This window comes from Fukomys damarensis, unplaced genomic scaffold, assembly GCF_012274545.1.
Source record: "Fukomys damarensis isolate Sample0158 unplaced genomic scaffold, DMR_v1.0_HiC HiC_scaffold_14, whole genome shotgun sequence".
Lineage (NCBI taxonomy): Eukaryota > Metazoa > Chordata > Mammalia > Rodentia > Bathyergidae > Fukomys > Fukomys damarensis.
The window spans coordinates 6,041,387-6,057,632 of NW_022900926.1; the positions used below are offsets into that span (position 1 = coordinate 6,041,387).

General features: G+C 45.2%; 1 protein-coding gene across 1 annotated transcript in view; it reads left to right on the forward strand.

Annotated features, from left to right (window-relative positions):
* Positions 1 to 16,246, forward strand: part of Nkain2 (sodium/potassium transporting ATPase interacting 2) — a 500,786-nt gene that overhangs the window by 478,173 nt on the left and 6,367 nt on the right. Inside the window, exon 6 of the mRNA XM_010625769.3 lies at positions 1,604 to 1,664. Coding sequence (XP_010624071.1) covers positions 1,604 to 1,664 — 61 coding nt within the window. The remainder of the gene's footprint in view (positions 1 to 1,603; positions 1,665 to 16,246) is intronic.

Sequence of the window (16,246 nt, forward strand, 5' to 3'; positions counted from 1 at the left end):
AAAAAAAAAAAAAAAAAAAAAAAAAAAAAAAGACACTAACTTCTAACCAGTCCCCTATATTCTAAAAATAAGTCTCTAAAAACAAAGATCTTTATGATTTCACATTAAGGAAGTAATTCTTATTATCACTATTTTACTACCAATAGCAACACATAATTCAAAGGTAAACAAGTTGATTTTGTGACTTTTCCAAAAACAATGTCAAAAACAGAAACTAATTCTGCTTAGATATCCTCAGTGGCATTCTTATTGGCTCTCTGCTGCAAGAATCATTGAAGGACACGCTGAACAGGTCTTTCTGACTCAATTCTCCCTGGGAGCAGTCCCTGCTGCTTCCTCTTTCCTCCCAGGATGACTACTCTCTTTTATTCCACGCTACTTCTCTTCAGAAACAGCCCAAATCTTCTAGAACACTCTTTTTTTTTCAAAGTCAAATTAGAAATATTCAAACGCACCTTTTAACTGGACTCTAAATAGGTCTGAGCTCATTAAATACAGTTTGACTTAAAAGTGTTCCACTCGCATGCTGAAGAGGGTCTTTGTCTCTCAGCTAATGGAGAGACAAACTCCATTGGTCTTATCATGCAGCCCCTTTCCACCCAGATCTTTGGTGCCTGACCAAGAGCTTCAGCCTTTCAAAATGCCCTCCTCCCCACACTGAATGTAATTGTGTGGGATCAGTACACAGCCATATCAAGGCTTGCTGGAAATGCCATCATTATATTCTTCAGCCATGTTCTGCACACCTGCCAGTCAGAATTGACTCAAACTGGAGTGCTTTTGTTTAAAAAGAAAGCTTTGGACTTATCCACAAATTATGTTCATTTATTCCCTACTGCCAAAGCTCAGAAGGTGAGTGTTCTACAAGTGATGTGAAGGAAAAGAAGAGCCCTGAATCTGAGGGGATGGATCCCAGTGTCTTGGCTGCAGTTGTTTGCAGCACTGATTCTGTGAGCAAGGACTTCCCTGACCCCGAGGTCACCTTTGTGGTGTGTTTCACACCGGGCGATGGGATGCGCACAACCCCACACTCAGTAGACGATGGCACCACTGCTGACTTCCAGGTGTCCCTCTCGTGATTTCCCCTTGACCTGTCATCCTTGCCTAGGAGGCCCTGCTCACCGTTTTGGGTCTAAATGAAAGTTTCTCTCTCTCTCAGAGTTCATGCAACATGCCACAGAACCTCCTGAATATTGTTCTCTTTTGTCACTTTTCTGATGGTCAGAAGGAAGTCAGTTTTAGAATCCAAAGCCCTGAACAAAGGAAAAATAAAGTAGAAGTTGACTGGCACAAAAGCAAATCTTAAATTCATTGACAAATGGCCATGATTCTTTTACTTTTTTGTTTTTCGCCTAAAAGAATTTGTTTTAGATTATGTGGAAATGAATGCGTCGTAGACATCAGCACTGTGAGAGAAGAGCAGGGTGGTGTGTTTACTTATAAGGCGGATGAATGTCACTGGGATCAAGGATCCACACTGCAGTCCAGGTCCACTCTGAGGAGTCACTCTGGAGCCCAGAACCCGGTCCTACACCACATGTCTCGGAAATGTCACCCCATAGCGCCTGTGCCTAGTGTCTAAAACACCTCTGTTTTGTTTCAGCTGGCAGGGTTCGTCTACGCCTGCTACGTTGTGAAATGTATAACAGAAGAGGAAGACAGCTGTAAGTATCAAAGCTATGTCTGCGTCTTTCAAGTGCAAAGGTTCTTTCCTGTTTCCTGCCCAGCCCTCTGTTCCCTCAGTGCACCTTTCAATCAGGAGATGAAGCCTTTGGTGCCCTTCAGCCTGAGGTGTTTTTCATAAAAGATCAGCATATTGAAAAATGTACTTCTTTCTCTTCAGTGAAGGTATTTTAAAATCTACTCTTATAATAATTCTAGCAGCAAATAAAGAGAGGAGATTGGATGTGGGAGTGATTTTTAAACGTGGTCAATGGGACCTCTTTCTTTTTGTAAACCACCTACTAAGTATTGATAATTAACCAATTCCATCCAGGACTGCAAATATTAATAATAAACAATGTGTAGTAGCCCCTAAAATTTTCACAAGAATTACTTTCAGGGACTTGCCTGTGGCAAATCAGGTGTCCATCTGGCCTTTCTGTCCTTCAGTTTGACACAAATGACTCGAACTCTGCCAGTCTCAGCCCTGAGCTCCATTGCTGGATCCAGAGTTTAGATAGTGGCGCACTCCCAAAAGCCTCACAGTGACTCTGTAGTCCCCTCCTTATCCACACCTGGTATGTGGAAGGTTTCCCTCGCTCTTCCCCTTAGGATGGGGAGAAAGATGCACCTGTTCTCTGGGTAATAACATGCATAACCACCCATAAGCTCTATTCACTCAGAGAAAAAAAATCAGAATTAAAATGGGAATAATCTTCTTGGTTTCCAAACGTATTCAGAATGAGAGGCCTTTGAGAAAGTAGAGTGGGATGAAGATGAAAATACACTTCTCTCTTACATGACTCCAGGGAAGAGCCAGGCCCAAAGGACAAGAAGAGGTAGGACTGTGCTGACTTGTGGTGATTATTCGATCATTCTCATATAGAACGTAAATTCCACAAATAGTCTATTTTGAGGGCAAAAAGAAATAAAGTTCCATTCCCTGAATAAGCATTTGCAAAACATACCTCAATGCATCAAGTGCTGCATTGCTCGTAGGAGAGTCTAAGATGAGTAATGCACAATCTTTTGCCTCTGGGAACTTGCCTTCTATAGGGAAAGCAAGTGCGAATGAAAACGTAGAACAAAAAGCCTGGACGTTGGAAGAGGAGAGGAAAGGGGTCGGGAAGGTTTTCACAGAAAACGTGAGCTGGATCTGGAAAGATAAATAGCTACATGTTAAGCAGCTGACGTGTGGATGGGAGGGTCTCAGGAGACGGTGAAGAAGCACGTAAGCGTACCACAGCCAGATTAATGGGAGTGAATTACATCTTGTGCCAGAAGTGAACACACAGAGAAAATTGGGAAAAAGTAAGCACGATGAAAGTAATAGAAAATGGGTATGGAAAAAATTTTCAATTATTCCAGTACAATGCAAATTGGTTGGCAATTGGTTTATAAAGAGAGAATTGGGAGTGGACTTTGGAGAATTTACACCGACATTAGTATGAGGGAGAGACTGTGAAGGAGAAAAGTGAGGCAAGGAGGGCTGGCTGGTCGGGACTCCACTCGACTGACTGCGAGACGCAGCGCTGGAGGTGCGGCCTGGGTCAGTGCCGGGATCAAGAGGAGCTGCGAAGTATTCTAAAGTAATGTGAATAGCGGGGTGTGGCTGGGTGCTGAAGAGAGGGGAAAGCGCGAGTCTGGCAGTTCTCAGACGTCTACTGTGAGCAAATAGGCGATAAAAATGCCCCTTAAGCCACGTAGAGTGACGTGCTAATTAGCAGTGTGTACAGGCTGAGCAGAGGCGCCTACTGCAGAGACCAGAGAAAACATGCAGTAAGCACACAACTCTCACGCACAAAACGTATTCAGACTAGGAGGGTAAAAGCTGCGTGGAGTGCTAAGGGCATGGGTTCCAGTTAGTCTGCATTCACTTCGGGATCGCACGCGCTGCTTTGCCACCCACTGCGTGATCCCTGCGTGATCGTGCCGGACACTGCCCAGCCGCCTGACTTCAGATTTCTAACTTTTGGTAATTTTATTGTAAAGGAAATTATGTTGATCCTTAAAAACAATGGTGAACGTGAAAAAAGAAAGTCAGGTTTGCAGCACGGCATCCTGATAGGGGTCGGAGCTGGCTACCTGCTCCCCAAGTTATTTCAGTTTCCATCCCTTTATTGCCTCCTGAGGAGCAAAGGATAGCTTTGTTCTGCAATCTGTGCTGAGAATGGACTGGAGAGGCCAGGGCCGAAGTGCCTGAGCACTGGTGGAGCGGCCTCCTGGAAGCTGGCCTGAAGCTGAGATGCCTTGGAGAAAACACAGCCCCCGGGAGCAGCGAGCCAGACAGCTTAGACTGGGCGAGGCAGCAGCGATCCGTCAGCCCTCGACTGCACACACACGAAGGCTGGGCAGTTTGTTGTCTCGCTTTCTCCAGAGCCCGATTTCATTAATATCTATGCAGACACTGCGTTAGCCCTTGGGCCGCTGCAACAAAGTGCCACAAATCAGAGCAGAAACTTGGAGCTCAGCTTGGCGCCTGGAGCCCGAGAGCCACGCTTTGGCGAGGACGCTTTCCGGGCTCTCGGCGGCCAGGACCTGTGCTGCCCGCACCTCCCAGGCAGCGGTGTTTTCCTGAGGACCCTGAGCCTGTTCCGGCCCAGCTGAGCGATCTATAGCCTCCTGAAGCCTCTGACCCTTCAGTCCTAAGCCTCAGCACAGCGAGCGTCCCGCTAGCTTTTGGGACACCGCTGCCACCTGCTGTGCCTGAGGCTCCCTAGCACAGGACGGCTGGGGTAGGCACGGCCCTGTGAGGCAGAGCAGCAGCGGGGATGGCAACGAAACCTCTCACAGCCCCGGAGGCTGAATCCGAGTGGGAGGTGGGGCAGTTTTGTTGTCTCCCGAGACCCTTTCCCCGGCCGGCCTCGGAGCACCGTCCCGGTCACCCCTTCAGCCTTCAAGACCTCTTCACAGGACTGTGGCAGCTCCTTGTGTACTGGGGGGAGGCGCAGCACGCCACACACACACACACACACACACACACGAGCGCGCGTACGCACCCCCTCCGCGTGGGTCCTGCACTTCGGAGGACGTTGTGGACACAGAGCGGCACCAGCCTCGGCCTCCTGACCGACTGACCGCTGCCTGCAGGTGAGGCTCAGCTCTGAAGCCGCCCGCCCTGCGCACACTAACCGTGCACACTCACTGTGCACACCCACTATGGCCGGCACCCCCTACGGGCTCCTCTGCCATCCACCCGAGGCCGGGCCTGCTCCGGGGGCGCTTCGCCCTTGATCCCCACTGGAGCAGGCAACCAGCCTCTGTGTGTTTGGTCGCAGAAAGGCAGCCCCAGCCTGGGGCTGGGGCTGAGGCTCCCGGAGCCTCTGAGGGTCCTTGTGGGAGCTCTTCACTGAGCCCTGTCGAGGGCCATCTGAGGTTTCCTTCCAGCCCGCCTGTGCTGTCCCCTCTTCTTGTTCTTTCTCAGTGTTCTTAAAAGAAAGTTTCCGGGAGTCCGTGTGCAGTGGATGCCGCCGCAGCGACAGGGCCACGGGTGTATCTCCCTGCTTCCTTTGCGTTGTGAGCCATGAAAAGAAATAACCACGCAGTCATAAAAGTCGTGCTAGTCCGTGATGGAAAAAGAAGGTCTTGGCTTTCACAGTGCTTTCTTAGGAAACGTCTCCCTCACAGCGAGGCTGACAGGCGGGCCGTGCTTTTGAAGACAGATCCATTTCTCTAAGAAGAGCCAGCCCTGCGCGTTCATTGGGTCTGCACATTCGGGTCCAGCCTACAGCAGCAGGGAGTTCTTTGGGGAGGAAATGCATCGGTATGGGATCTGTATGGGCCGTCTGTTCCTGTCACTAACCCCGGAAACGCTCACACAGCATTTGCACAGCGCTGGGTACCACAGGTCGCCTAGCGGTAAAGGACGCCGAGGGGAGGGAGGTCCCCTGCAGGTCCTACTCATTCTTCTAAGAGGGACTCGGGCGTCCACAAATTCCATTTCCACGACAGCGTGCTTATTGGAGCCTCCCGTTGACACTGACAAATATTATCAAATACTGAAACCATCTGGGGAAGGTCGTGGAACATCATTCTTAAAATAGTTCCCTCAGGAACTCGCTTTGGACACAGCATTGGAAAAGGAGCTCTAGATGTTTAAGCCTGGAGTTGCCACAAGACCACCCCCACCAAGTGTGAACGGAAGGAAACTGGTCCCGAATTCCCGAAAAGTCAGGTGGTCTCTGGATAGAAGTCACAATTGATTTATAGACTCCTTCATTTTCTCATTTAAAAAGAAATCCACAGAAGATTACTCACTTCTCTGAGGGTTGTAATTTCCTCTTATTCTGCTTGATTTCTCCTCTGAACCACACTGGCCAACACACTCGTTTATTGAACTCCGTTCTGTTGTTTCGATCCTCTCTCCAGTCAGTCAGGCTCATGGGCCTTTCTGCAGTTCTCTGAACACAGTCACAGTCTGTCCCCTACGGAGAGGGGTACGCAGGGACAATGAGGTGCATGCCTCCCTGTGTGGGTTTACTGTAGAAAGTGTAAAAATATAAATTTCAAAAGAAGAGGGAGGGGAGAGAGTGAATATGAATCAAAACAACTCCATCACTCCCAAGCTTGCTTCATAACCTTTTGGTGTATTGTACACCTCCTGATTTTCCTCCCTTCCTCCCTCCGTCCCTTCCTTCCTTCCTTGCTATCACTTACCGTTCTTCCTACTCTTAGGCTCATTCTAAGCGTTCTGTTTGGTAACCTGAACTTTATCTCTGGTTTTTTGTATATCCCTCTTCGAACATAAACTAAGAGGAGGCAGCGAGCAGTCAGAAGAAGGCGCTAAGTGGACAGAGTTATGAGAACAACGCATTTAGGTTGATTTTATGTTAATATAAATATTTATATTAATTTTAGTACTATACTCAGGCAAACAAGAGTTCTGCATTGCTACTATTGATGATTTTTTTCCTCTTCATAGCAATTGATTTAGCAATTTGAAGTTGAAATGCCTTGTTCATATGTGCCAGCCTCCTGTTAAGCCCAGACTTGCCGTTCCTTTCCTCCTGCCTGAGCAGGCTCACGTACGACTGAAGCCCAAAGCCCAGACTCTGACAGCCTCTCCCCAGTCAGGATCGTCCGTGCTCTGCAGAAGCCGGTGGGGTCGGGGAGAGGAGATGGCCCTTTCCTCCTCCTCCTTCCCTCCCGCCCCAAGTACAGAAGCTCTGCGGTTTATTGTACCCCCTTCTCTTCTGTTTGAGATTTCTCTTAACCCTAAGTTCCTCAAGCTCTAAAATGAGGGAGCATGACCGCCTACTGCTCTGCTGTGAATCCGCACTTTATAGACCCATGAAGGATGACCCACCTGCCCAAGGTCCCTGAGTGCTTATGGACCCTGACATTTCCTTAGACCTTGGTTTATTCTAAGTAAATGGAAAACCAATTGCAGCACAGCAGTGTTGCCATTTTCTAAAAAAATGGAAGAAAAGGAGAGATGTGCTATCCTGCATAAAGATAAAAGGCTGATAAGTGCTCCACAGCTGAGCACAGGTCTGCAAATGCATAGTTCAGTTCTCCAACCTGGATGCAGGTCTTTTACTGTCTCAGCCAGCACATGTCTCTCCTCCTCCTGCTGATAAACTGCTCCCTCTTGTGGCAATTTGAGAAAGAGCACGTGTGCTCCGAGCCTAAATTTGGATATTCAAGTTTAAAATTCAATCTAATTCTTCACCGATCACTTCTTTTCTCCTTTTTCTCACAGTATCTCCTCTGTTACACTATGCTGCTTCTCACTCGTACAAACACACACATAGACACAGACACGTGCACAGTATGTTCACCTTTAAATCAATCTAATTTGTCCAAATCAAAATACAGGGCTAAAGAAACATTCATTCTCTGTTAATTCAGAATACTTACCATTTTCTACCATGTAGAGGAGAAAAGATTCAGGTGGACATAGGAGGAATTGTAGCTAAGCTGTATAAAAGAGATATTTTGTTGCAGAAAATATTTCTGGGATGGTGAACGGTGAACTGAAAATATCCAGGAAAGGAAGGATATTCGTCAGTCTCACTCAAAGAAAAGAAAACCCAGAGAGTATGCGAATACAAAGAAAAAATTTTCCATTTTGATCATTTGGATTCTCCCAGTTTTGCAGATACCTAGGCCACCTGTAATAGGTCCTCTCCTCTCCCTCCCCCCGCCCTCCTCCCGTAGATAACGACACACAAGAGAAAGCAGCCAAGGCACAAACAGAGAGGATATGACTGAATACCCCAGTGTTGATACATGTGCTCAAAGAATAAAGTCATCCCTTAGTCCCATCTCCAAAAAACCAAGGACAGCAAGACAAAGACCTGACACAGGAAATTGAGCTCCCTCTGAGATCTCTGCAGAGCAGAGACAAGCTGAGACGTTCCGTTCAGCCTTAGTCTTTGGTAGATAACGTTAGATGCTGCCCACTTTAGTACGCTGCAGTGGGGCTGTGCCTGTGGAGGTGCAAGGAAGAGAAACAGAGGCCTGGGCCTTCTCAGCAGCAGGCCTGAGTCAGCACAGACACTCCACACCAGCCACCAGGTGTGCAGACGGCAGCACTGAGAAGGCGCCAAAAGAGGCCTTGTCCCTGCAGGTGGTTGGGCCAGGTCCTCAGTCCAAGGGACCATTACATGAGGCTGCCCCCACAGAAGACACTCAGGGTGGCTCTGATTGGCTGGCATTGTGTGGCAGGGAGTGGAAGAGAAACAAACTTAAAGCTCACAGGACAGGCGGTTTGCTTAAATAATAGAAAGTAATTAGGCTGAAGACAAAAATCAGTGATGGCATTTTATAATTACGACTAATTTAAAGGTTAATTTCCTTTGGTGTAAAAATCTTATTTAAAATATCTACCAGGAAAGGAAATTAGGATGTTACTATCAAGAGGCACACAGCACTTCTGGGAATCCAAGCTCATTATCACTTGAAAATTAGGTTAGGTCCACAGTAGAAATTGCAACTCATTTTCTTGCCTAATAGGTTTTGGCCAGGTCTCAGAGCCAGAGGGGCATCTGGGCTGAGCACTGTAAAATTTGCATTTGTTTGTTTGTTTGTTTGTTTGGAAGGTTAACCGCAAATGTTTCCAGCAAAAGAGTTTAGTTCATGTAGGATCCATCCTGACTCCCAAAGAAAGCTGATGTGAACTGTGGCCTGGGTCACTATTAAGTTGAGACTCGAAGACACCCAGGAGTGGGGTTGCAAAGGTGTGAACACAGGCACAGAACCAGCCGCTGTTGCCCCGGAGAGGAAGCAAGCCTCTGAGGGCTCCTAAGCTCCAGCCCCAAGCAGGGCCCCACTTTTGATCACTTTGTTTCCCATTGGGAATTGTCCTGTCTGCAGTGCCACGTGCCCATGTCCTTCTGTCTTCAAGAGGGCCTGGCTTCCTGCGGATGCCAAATCTGTGGGTACTCTAGTGCTTATCTAAGATGCTAGAGGTCTTGGTGTAAATTCCATAAATATGCTGGCCTATTTTAAATCATCTCTAGATTACGTGGAATATGCAGTCCAGTGTAAATGTCACATCAGTAGTTGTACTATATTGTTCAGGGGCTAAAACAAGCAAAAACATTCAATCTTTTTTTCCTTATTTTTCAATCCATGGTTGGTTGTATCAGTGAATAGAGAATTAGTGGTTATAGAAGACCCAATGCATATCAGCAGTTCATCTCCTGAAATTTTTCCCATCCACTGTCTTCACAGGTTTGCTCATTTTAAATATTTTATTGCTACAATAGTGTGTACACCAAGCCCTGAAATGTGGAATTGTGTGGAACTTCAGGGCTATGAACAATATAAGCCATCACCTACTCTGGCGTCTTAATTCTACACTTGAAGAAAGTGAAACTAAAGTTGTCTTGCTGGAAGTCCGCAATAATCACGACGGGCAGAGGTAGGAGAAATGAAGTCTCCTGATCCTAAGTCCAGCTTCCTCTGCACTTCACCTAGACTTCCAGACAGAATCTTTCAAAAGATACTTATTTATTATCCAGGAGCCATATGCAGTAGTCACCAGGGAACAGACAGACACTGTCTGTCTCCATGGTGCCTTCCATCCAGTGGACATTTTGCAGGAGAAAAAAGAGTTACAATAAGGGAGGATGAGAATTCAGACAAGGAAGCAGGCTGTTGCAGGAGTAACCACCAACAGAACCTCCCACAGCTCAAAAGACAAGGGCATTCTCCCCTGAAACGAAGGAAACGACACGCAGGCTGAGATGCAAAGGACTGACCACAGGGACACCTAGATAAAACTAAGTATGATCAGAGGGAAACGACTTGGCTACCTTCAGTTCCAGTTGACCAAAGGCACAACCGTGATCCACACAGGAATAACTTTAAATGCTAATGATCCCAAAGTAGCAAATCCCATTTCAGTCTGCCCAAATTCCAGTAAAAATATTAGAGTAATCACTAGAAATTTCTTTCCTGAAGCTGCTACTGTTGTTACGATAAGATGATTAATTTAGGCCTCTGAGTTTTGTGACTTTTTCTGTAGGTTGCAGAGTGGTACACAGATTATGTTAGCAAAAATAACAAGGCAAGGAATATTTTGCTAATGAGTGATTATAACATGCATGTTTATTTTTTATTTCCCTAAATACGCATATGTTAATGTGCCCAGAATCCTAACTAAAGATGCTGCACTTCAATGGACTGTGCACTCTAAATATATCTGGGATGTCAGCTGAGAGGGCAGGCCAAACCATGTCTAACCAACTCACCTATGCCTCGTAATAAGCACTCCCTCCAATTGTGTCTGAAAGGCATGTCACAGATAATTGAAAGCAAATCTAACAGGAAGAACAAAACAGAAGCTGGTGAGTCCAATCCATCCAGGTAACATGGCATAAAGGGAGCAGGGCACGCTGCAGGTGGTGTTGGCTTAGTTATCTCATCTTGCTCCATGCGTTGCTCCACATTTATGGGAAGCAGCAAAAGTATCCGGATGCATCACTTTCTGACTCTAGTTCTGCGGTGCCTTCTCCTGCACAGCTCTTACTTCCCTTCCCACCACTGTTTCTCCACTGGTTCATCCTCTGCGTCATGGAGGCCACACTTGGGTTGCCTCCATCACGGTGGAAGAGTCTGCATCCAATATCCAATATTCCTTTAACCAAGTAATTCTCTGCTGCCTGTGGGCTCCTGTCTTTTCTTCCTCGCTGTTTATTTGCTTCCTTCCTGGATGGTTTTCTTTACCCTTTTTAGGGTGCTGCCATGCCCTAGACCCCAGGTTTCTCTCATGATTTGTATCTTCGTACTCAAAATCTGCCCTCAGGATTGGGAAAGGTATTGATGACTGTTAATGGTTTGCAGCTGGATTTCCCCCAAGCTATATAAAAGAGGTAAGTCTTTGCAAAGGTGACTGAATCATAGGGCTCTAGAGATAAATGTGGCATTAGGGAATGGAGGCAAGCAGAGGACTTGGGTCACTGGAGGCTTGACCTGGAAATAAATATCCCTCCCTGGCTCTCCCTTCACTCCCTGTTTCCTGACCACCATGATGTGAGCAATTTCTGTCCTCCATGCCTTCTTGCCTTGGAAACTGCCAACATAGACTTAAAAAGTGAGCCAAATTAAACCTGTCCTCCTTTAAATAGCAATTGTTGGGCATTTTGTTCCAGTGAAAAGGAAAGTAACCATGACAGTGATCTTCCTTGTTTGTACTTCCTTCCTCCTTGGATTTTCAACATTCATGCTTGATGAGGGCTGGATTCAACCTAATCCTGGGTGGTTTCGCATTGCCAGAGGAAGTCACTAAACACAGCTGCTTATGTGTGCTCAGCACAGCTGGCTGGATGCTGGCTCTTGCTTAACAGTGAGAAAGTGTCACTTGCAATAAGTCACTTCCAAACCTCCCCAGGAACCAAGTCCTCAAACCTGAGGAAGTCAGTCCTATCAAACATGAGATCCTTTGGTCCACCTTCCCCCCGAACCTCAGCCTTTATCTATATTACCAATTCCTTTGTCTCCTGAGAACCCCATCCAAATCTGACAGGAATAGGTAGAGTAAACCCATCCACTGAGCTTTGACTTTCTACCTGGGATCTCAGTCTTCATTTTTAATCACTGCACTGAACAACTTCTTTTTTCTGCTTAACCTACCAAAGCTTCACAGCCCACAAACCATGCTGGTCACAGCTTCCCTTGGTCCTTTCTGATGATCTACAAGGTGATTTTCAGAACTATTTGAAGTATAGAAACTCAGCTCTGTGATTAACACATATATAAAAATATCTTCTACTCTTTAACATGTCATACTGGCTGTTCATATGACTTTCCAGTCAACTAAGTGGCCATCTAAGACCTCCACACACTGCCATTGTTCTTTTCAGCTTCCTCTGATGACTCATTCTGTGTAAAATTCTAATAAATTCTAGCACAGTTCTTCTCTGAGCCTTATATTCAACTATTCTCCTGCCCTGAAAAATTCAAATCCTATGAGTAATGAGCCTAAATATGCATTTAAACATGTAAATCCAATCACTTCTCTTGTATAAATCATTTTCCAGTGAACACGAGACCTCAATCTCTCCCTAGATGCTTTTAAGATTTAGCTAGATATGACAACTGGTTCTCTCAACCCTGTGAAGTTGAGATTGCTTTATTATTCTCACTCTACACAGGAAGAAATTAAAACTTAGAGAAATCGTGACCTACTTAGAAACACAAAGCTGGCAAGAAGTAAAATGCACAAGCAGAGCCCCCAATCTGTATGCTACCTATGGCTTCCCTGGGATGTACCAAGGGGCCACACTACATTGTTAGAAGATTATCTGATACTAAGATCCTGGTCTTGTGCTGAGGACTTAGCTCAATGGTTCCACCTTCTGCCTTGCAAGCGCAAGCACCCAAGATCGATCCCTGATATCAAAAGAAAAAAGATCCTGGTCTCAGCAGAAAACCGTCATGTATTTCTTGAAGTCTCAACTAAGAGATTGTCCTTCTTGAGAAGTGGAAGAACTAGACAAAAGCAACAAAAGCGTTTATAGGGTAGAAATTATATTTCTTTATTATGTCCTTAGAATCAAAAACTTAGAGTGATTACTCAAACACCTTCTCACCAAATAAATGATTCAAACGTTATACTCCCACTGTAGTTAGTGCTTCTCAAATTCATTTTTAGCATGTGTGAATGTGTGACCAAGTCTACAATATTGGAGATCTGCTTCTGATACAGCTAAGAAGGACACCTGGAAAATAGGATTCCAACACCTCAAGGAATGATTTCTGACGATCGGGATTGGAAGGGAAACACCTGCAGTGATTTAGTTAATAAGTCTCAGTACACTCAGAGGGTGGTGCTTTGCCTGCTGGAAACCCTTAGCAGTGTAGCACTTTAGTGACCTTTCAGGCAACAAGATAAAGCCCAGTAAAGGACTGCATTTTCCTAATCAAGAAAAGAAAGAAAGAAAAGAAAAACTGAGTCTACTTGATGATTTTATCCCAGGCTGCAAGCGCGAGTTCACACTGTCAGCTTGAACTGCTGCCACCAAGGAAATCTGGGTGGGAGGAAGGTGGGCATTTTCCACTGGGTCTGCAGTTAGCTATGTTCGAAATTCCTTTTGTGCAACTGCAGGTGAGGACTCTTGAAATTCACACCTGCAGCGATAATGGACAGACACTCAGGTTTCCTAGGCCCCCACAACATCCTCAGTGCCTTTCAATGAGTTCTTCCAAATACTTACGTTTAGCTTTCTTGCAAGCTGCATTTTAAAATTTCCCTGAGTGGATTTTTTCCAGTTTGCTCTCCAAAAGAGAGTATGTTGACCAGTAGCTTTGTCATTAATAACCAAGGAACTATTTTATTACAATACCTCACAGGCAACATGATGTGAAACTACAGTTTTGGGTTTGCTGAACTCAGCGTTCATGACATAAAGATTCAAATAAAAGAAAGGCTCACAACAGGGAATGCACTTCAGCAAAGAATATGCATTTGGGAAGCGTTTTTCTTTTACTGGATAATTTCTAAATTCCAGTATGATTAATGCTATTAAATTATAGTTATTAAATTGATATGGCAGTTTACTAATTTAAAATAATTGAAACCCCTTGTGGTTCATAAGTCAGTAGATAGAAATATACCCATATCCCAGAGAGGAAAACTAAGGCCAAAGAAAACATTGCAATGCTTATAAAGAAGTAGTATAGCTTCCTTTTGTTCTGGGGATGATGTGCATGTGTGGTATTGGGATTGTATGCCTTCATACCATGCAAATGTCTAAACCCATCAAGTTATAAACTTTAAATGTGTGTGGGTTTTGTGTATCAATTCTACTCAATAAAGCTATGTATATGGACCATTTCCCCAAATATTTACTATGCATCCCAATGTATGCTCATAAAGTTTTTTTAGAAGGCAGCAAGACAGGAGAAAACCTCTGAGTTGTCTCCAGAGATCCAAAGGTCCAAAGACAAACCCCTTGATGAGTCAAAGATTAAACAAATACAGATTTTGTTGTCACCCTTCCACCCAGTCGTGAGCCCCTGTGGGGCCCTGTGAGCTTCTGGTCACCAGTACCTGTCACACTTGGTAGCATTCCTCAGTGAACAGCCCTCCTCTCCAGTCCCCAGAAGCTGTCCTGCCCTCGTCCCTTCTCTCTTTGCAGCCAGAGAGCATGCGGTGGTAATTTCTTCCCATTGGGGTCCAGAATTTTTTTGGTCTATCTCCCCAGACCTAGGCAACAGGTAACACTCTAAATCTTCTGTAAAAGGCTTGCTTTTTATGATCACTAAGTCATATGGAAGAAGAGATAAAAAGACTCAGTCGAATTTCACTTAGAAATTTTGTGAACATCTCCCATGCTTTTTCCCTCTTAGCCTAAGGGCACATACAGAGTCCATCCAGTAAGTGTGAGTTGAGTGTCCTCCATAAGCCAGGTATTGTCCTGGCTTCTGGAGCCTCGGGGTGCACAGTCCAAATCAGTCTCACACAGCTTATGTTACGGTGTAGAGCCAGTCAGCAAGTAGACTCGCAGGCCTGCACTGTGCTGGGGACGATAAGGTGCACAGAAGCAACATAAAGCTGTATGAGGTAACAGAATTCCGACTCTAACCCCAGACAGGCCCCCATTTCCCTTGTACCTGATTATGGTTATTTTCCCCTTTTCCGGGACTTCCCTCCCAGATGTGCCACTTACAACATAAGCTCTGCATTTCCAAAAGGAGGTCAACAACCAGCATCCTCTGACACTCCTTCAGATTCTATGGAAAGCAGCAACACTGCCCGGCCCTCATCTGAGAAGCAGCCCGGACACTTCCTTCTCCCACATGTGTCCACGGTGGAGCACTTCCTGTGTTCTGTTTTCTACTTCCTTGATCATTTATCCTGCGGGCATTCACAGCTTTCCTCTCCCATTCTCCTAATTCTAACCCAGGCCTTCAGTAATTCCTTTGTTTTTTGCATTTCTTGTTAAGCATTGGAAAGAGTCAATATTTAAAGACAATATTCCAAGTTACAGTAAAGAAATCAATCATCTGTCTTCACTCTGAAAAGCCTCATTGGAGTGGTGTGAGGCTGTCCTGATGATGAAATGACCTTCAGAAGCAAAAATGTACATACTTAACGGTGTCCTGCACAGGTGTCAGATGAGAGTAACTGGGCTAAGCTCCAAATGCACACTGGGGGACCCCAGGGCCCTGGCTGGTAACTCTCACTGCGAAACACAACCCAGATGGCTCCTGCATCTCTTACTGTTCCCACCAGAAAACACTTAGACTATTATACTGGAGATAGTAAGACTTTGAAAAAGCAAATTTTCTACAAAGAACTAAGAAAAAATGCTCAAGATCTCCCCATTTTCTCATCATAGCTATAAAAACAGACCCCAGACAATTTGAGTTGGCCTCACAGGACACATGCACCACACACATTATATCCCTGGCCTTTCCTGTGTTTCCAGATGGTCTACGTTACTCCAGACTCAAGCTTCTCCATTTTTAGTTCTAGATCTATCTTCTGGGCTTAAAAAGTCATCTTGTTTTCTTTGGATTTCCCATCCCTTAAGCCAATCTAAATGCTTTGGATCATAAATATGAGCTGGCTTTTCATGCCATCCATTCCAAAGCCCTGGAAACAAGCTGATGAAATGTCTCAAAACAACAACACTAAAATCTAGGATCTCTATTAGAGTGAAGGAGATATTGCTGATCTGCCCCTCACAATTCCCAGTACCATGGGACAAACCATCCCACCAAGCAAGAACCTCAGAGCAATGAAGCCCTCCCCCAGCTCGGTTTCATGGGAAACTAGTTCTTCATTTGCAATGTCAGTAAGGGTGCATCCATTACAAAATAATTTAGACATTAAATTCCTAGTCTTGAACAATAATTTCTCAAAGTAGAAACTGTTACTGTGGTTATTGTTTAATTATACAGCTCTTCTGGTATTGTCTGTATCCACTGAGAAACAAATATGGGCAATTCAGAAAACAAAAACAAAAAAGTTTTCTCTACTTTTACTCTCCCTCTCTAAAATACTTGGTGCAATTCTCTGGTCCTTCTAACGTCAGGGCCTCTGCTTTTTCTCATTATACCATTCTACTATTGATGAGAAGAGAGATTCTCAAACACACACACACACACACACACACACACACACACACAC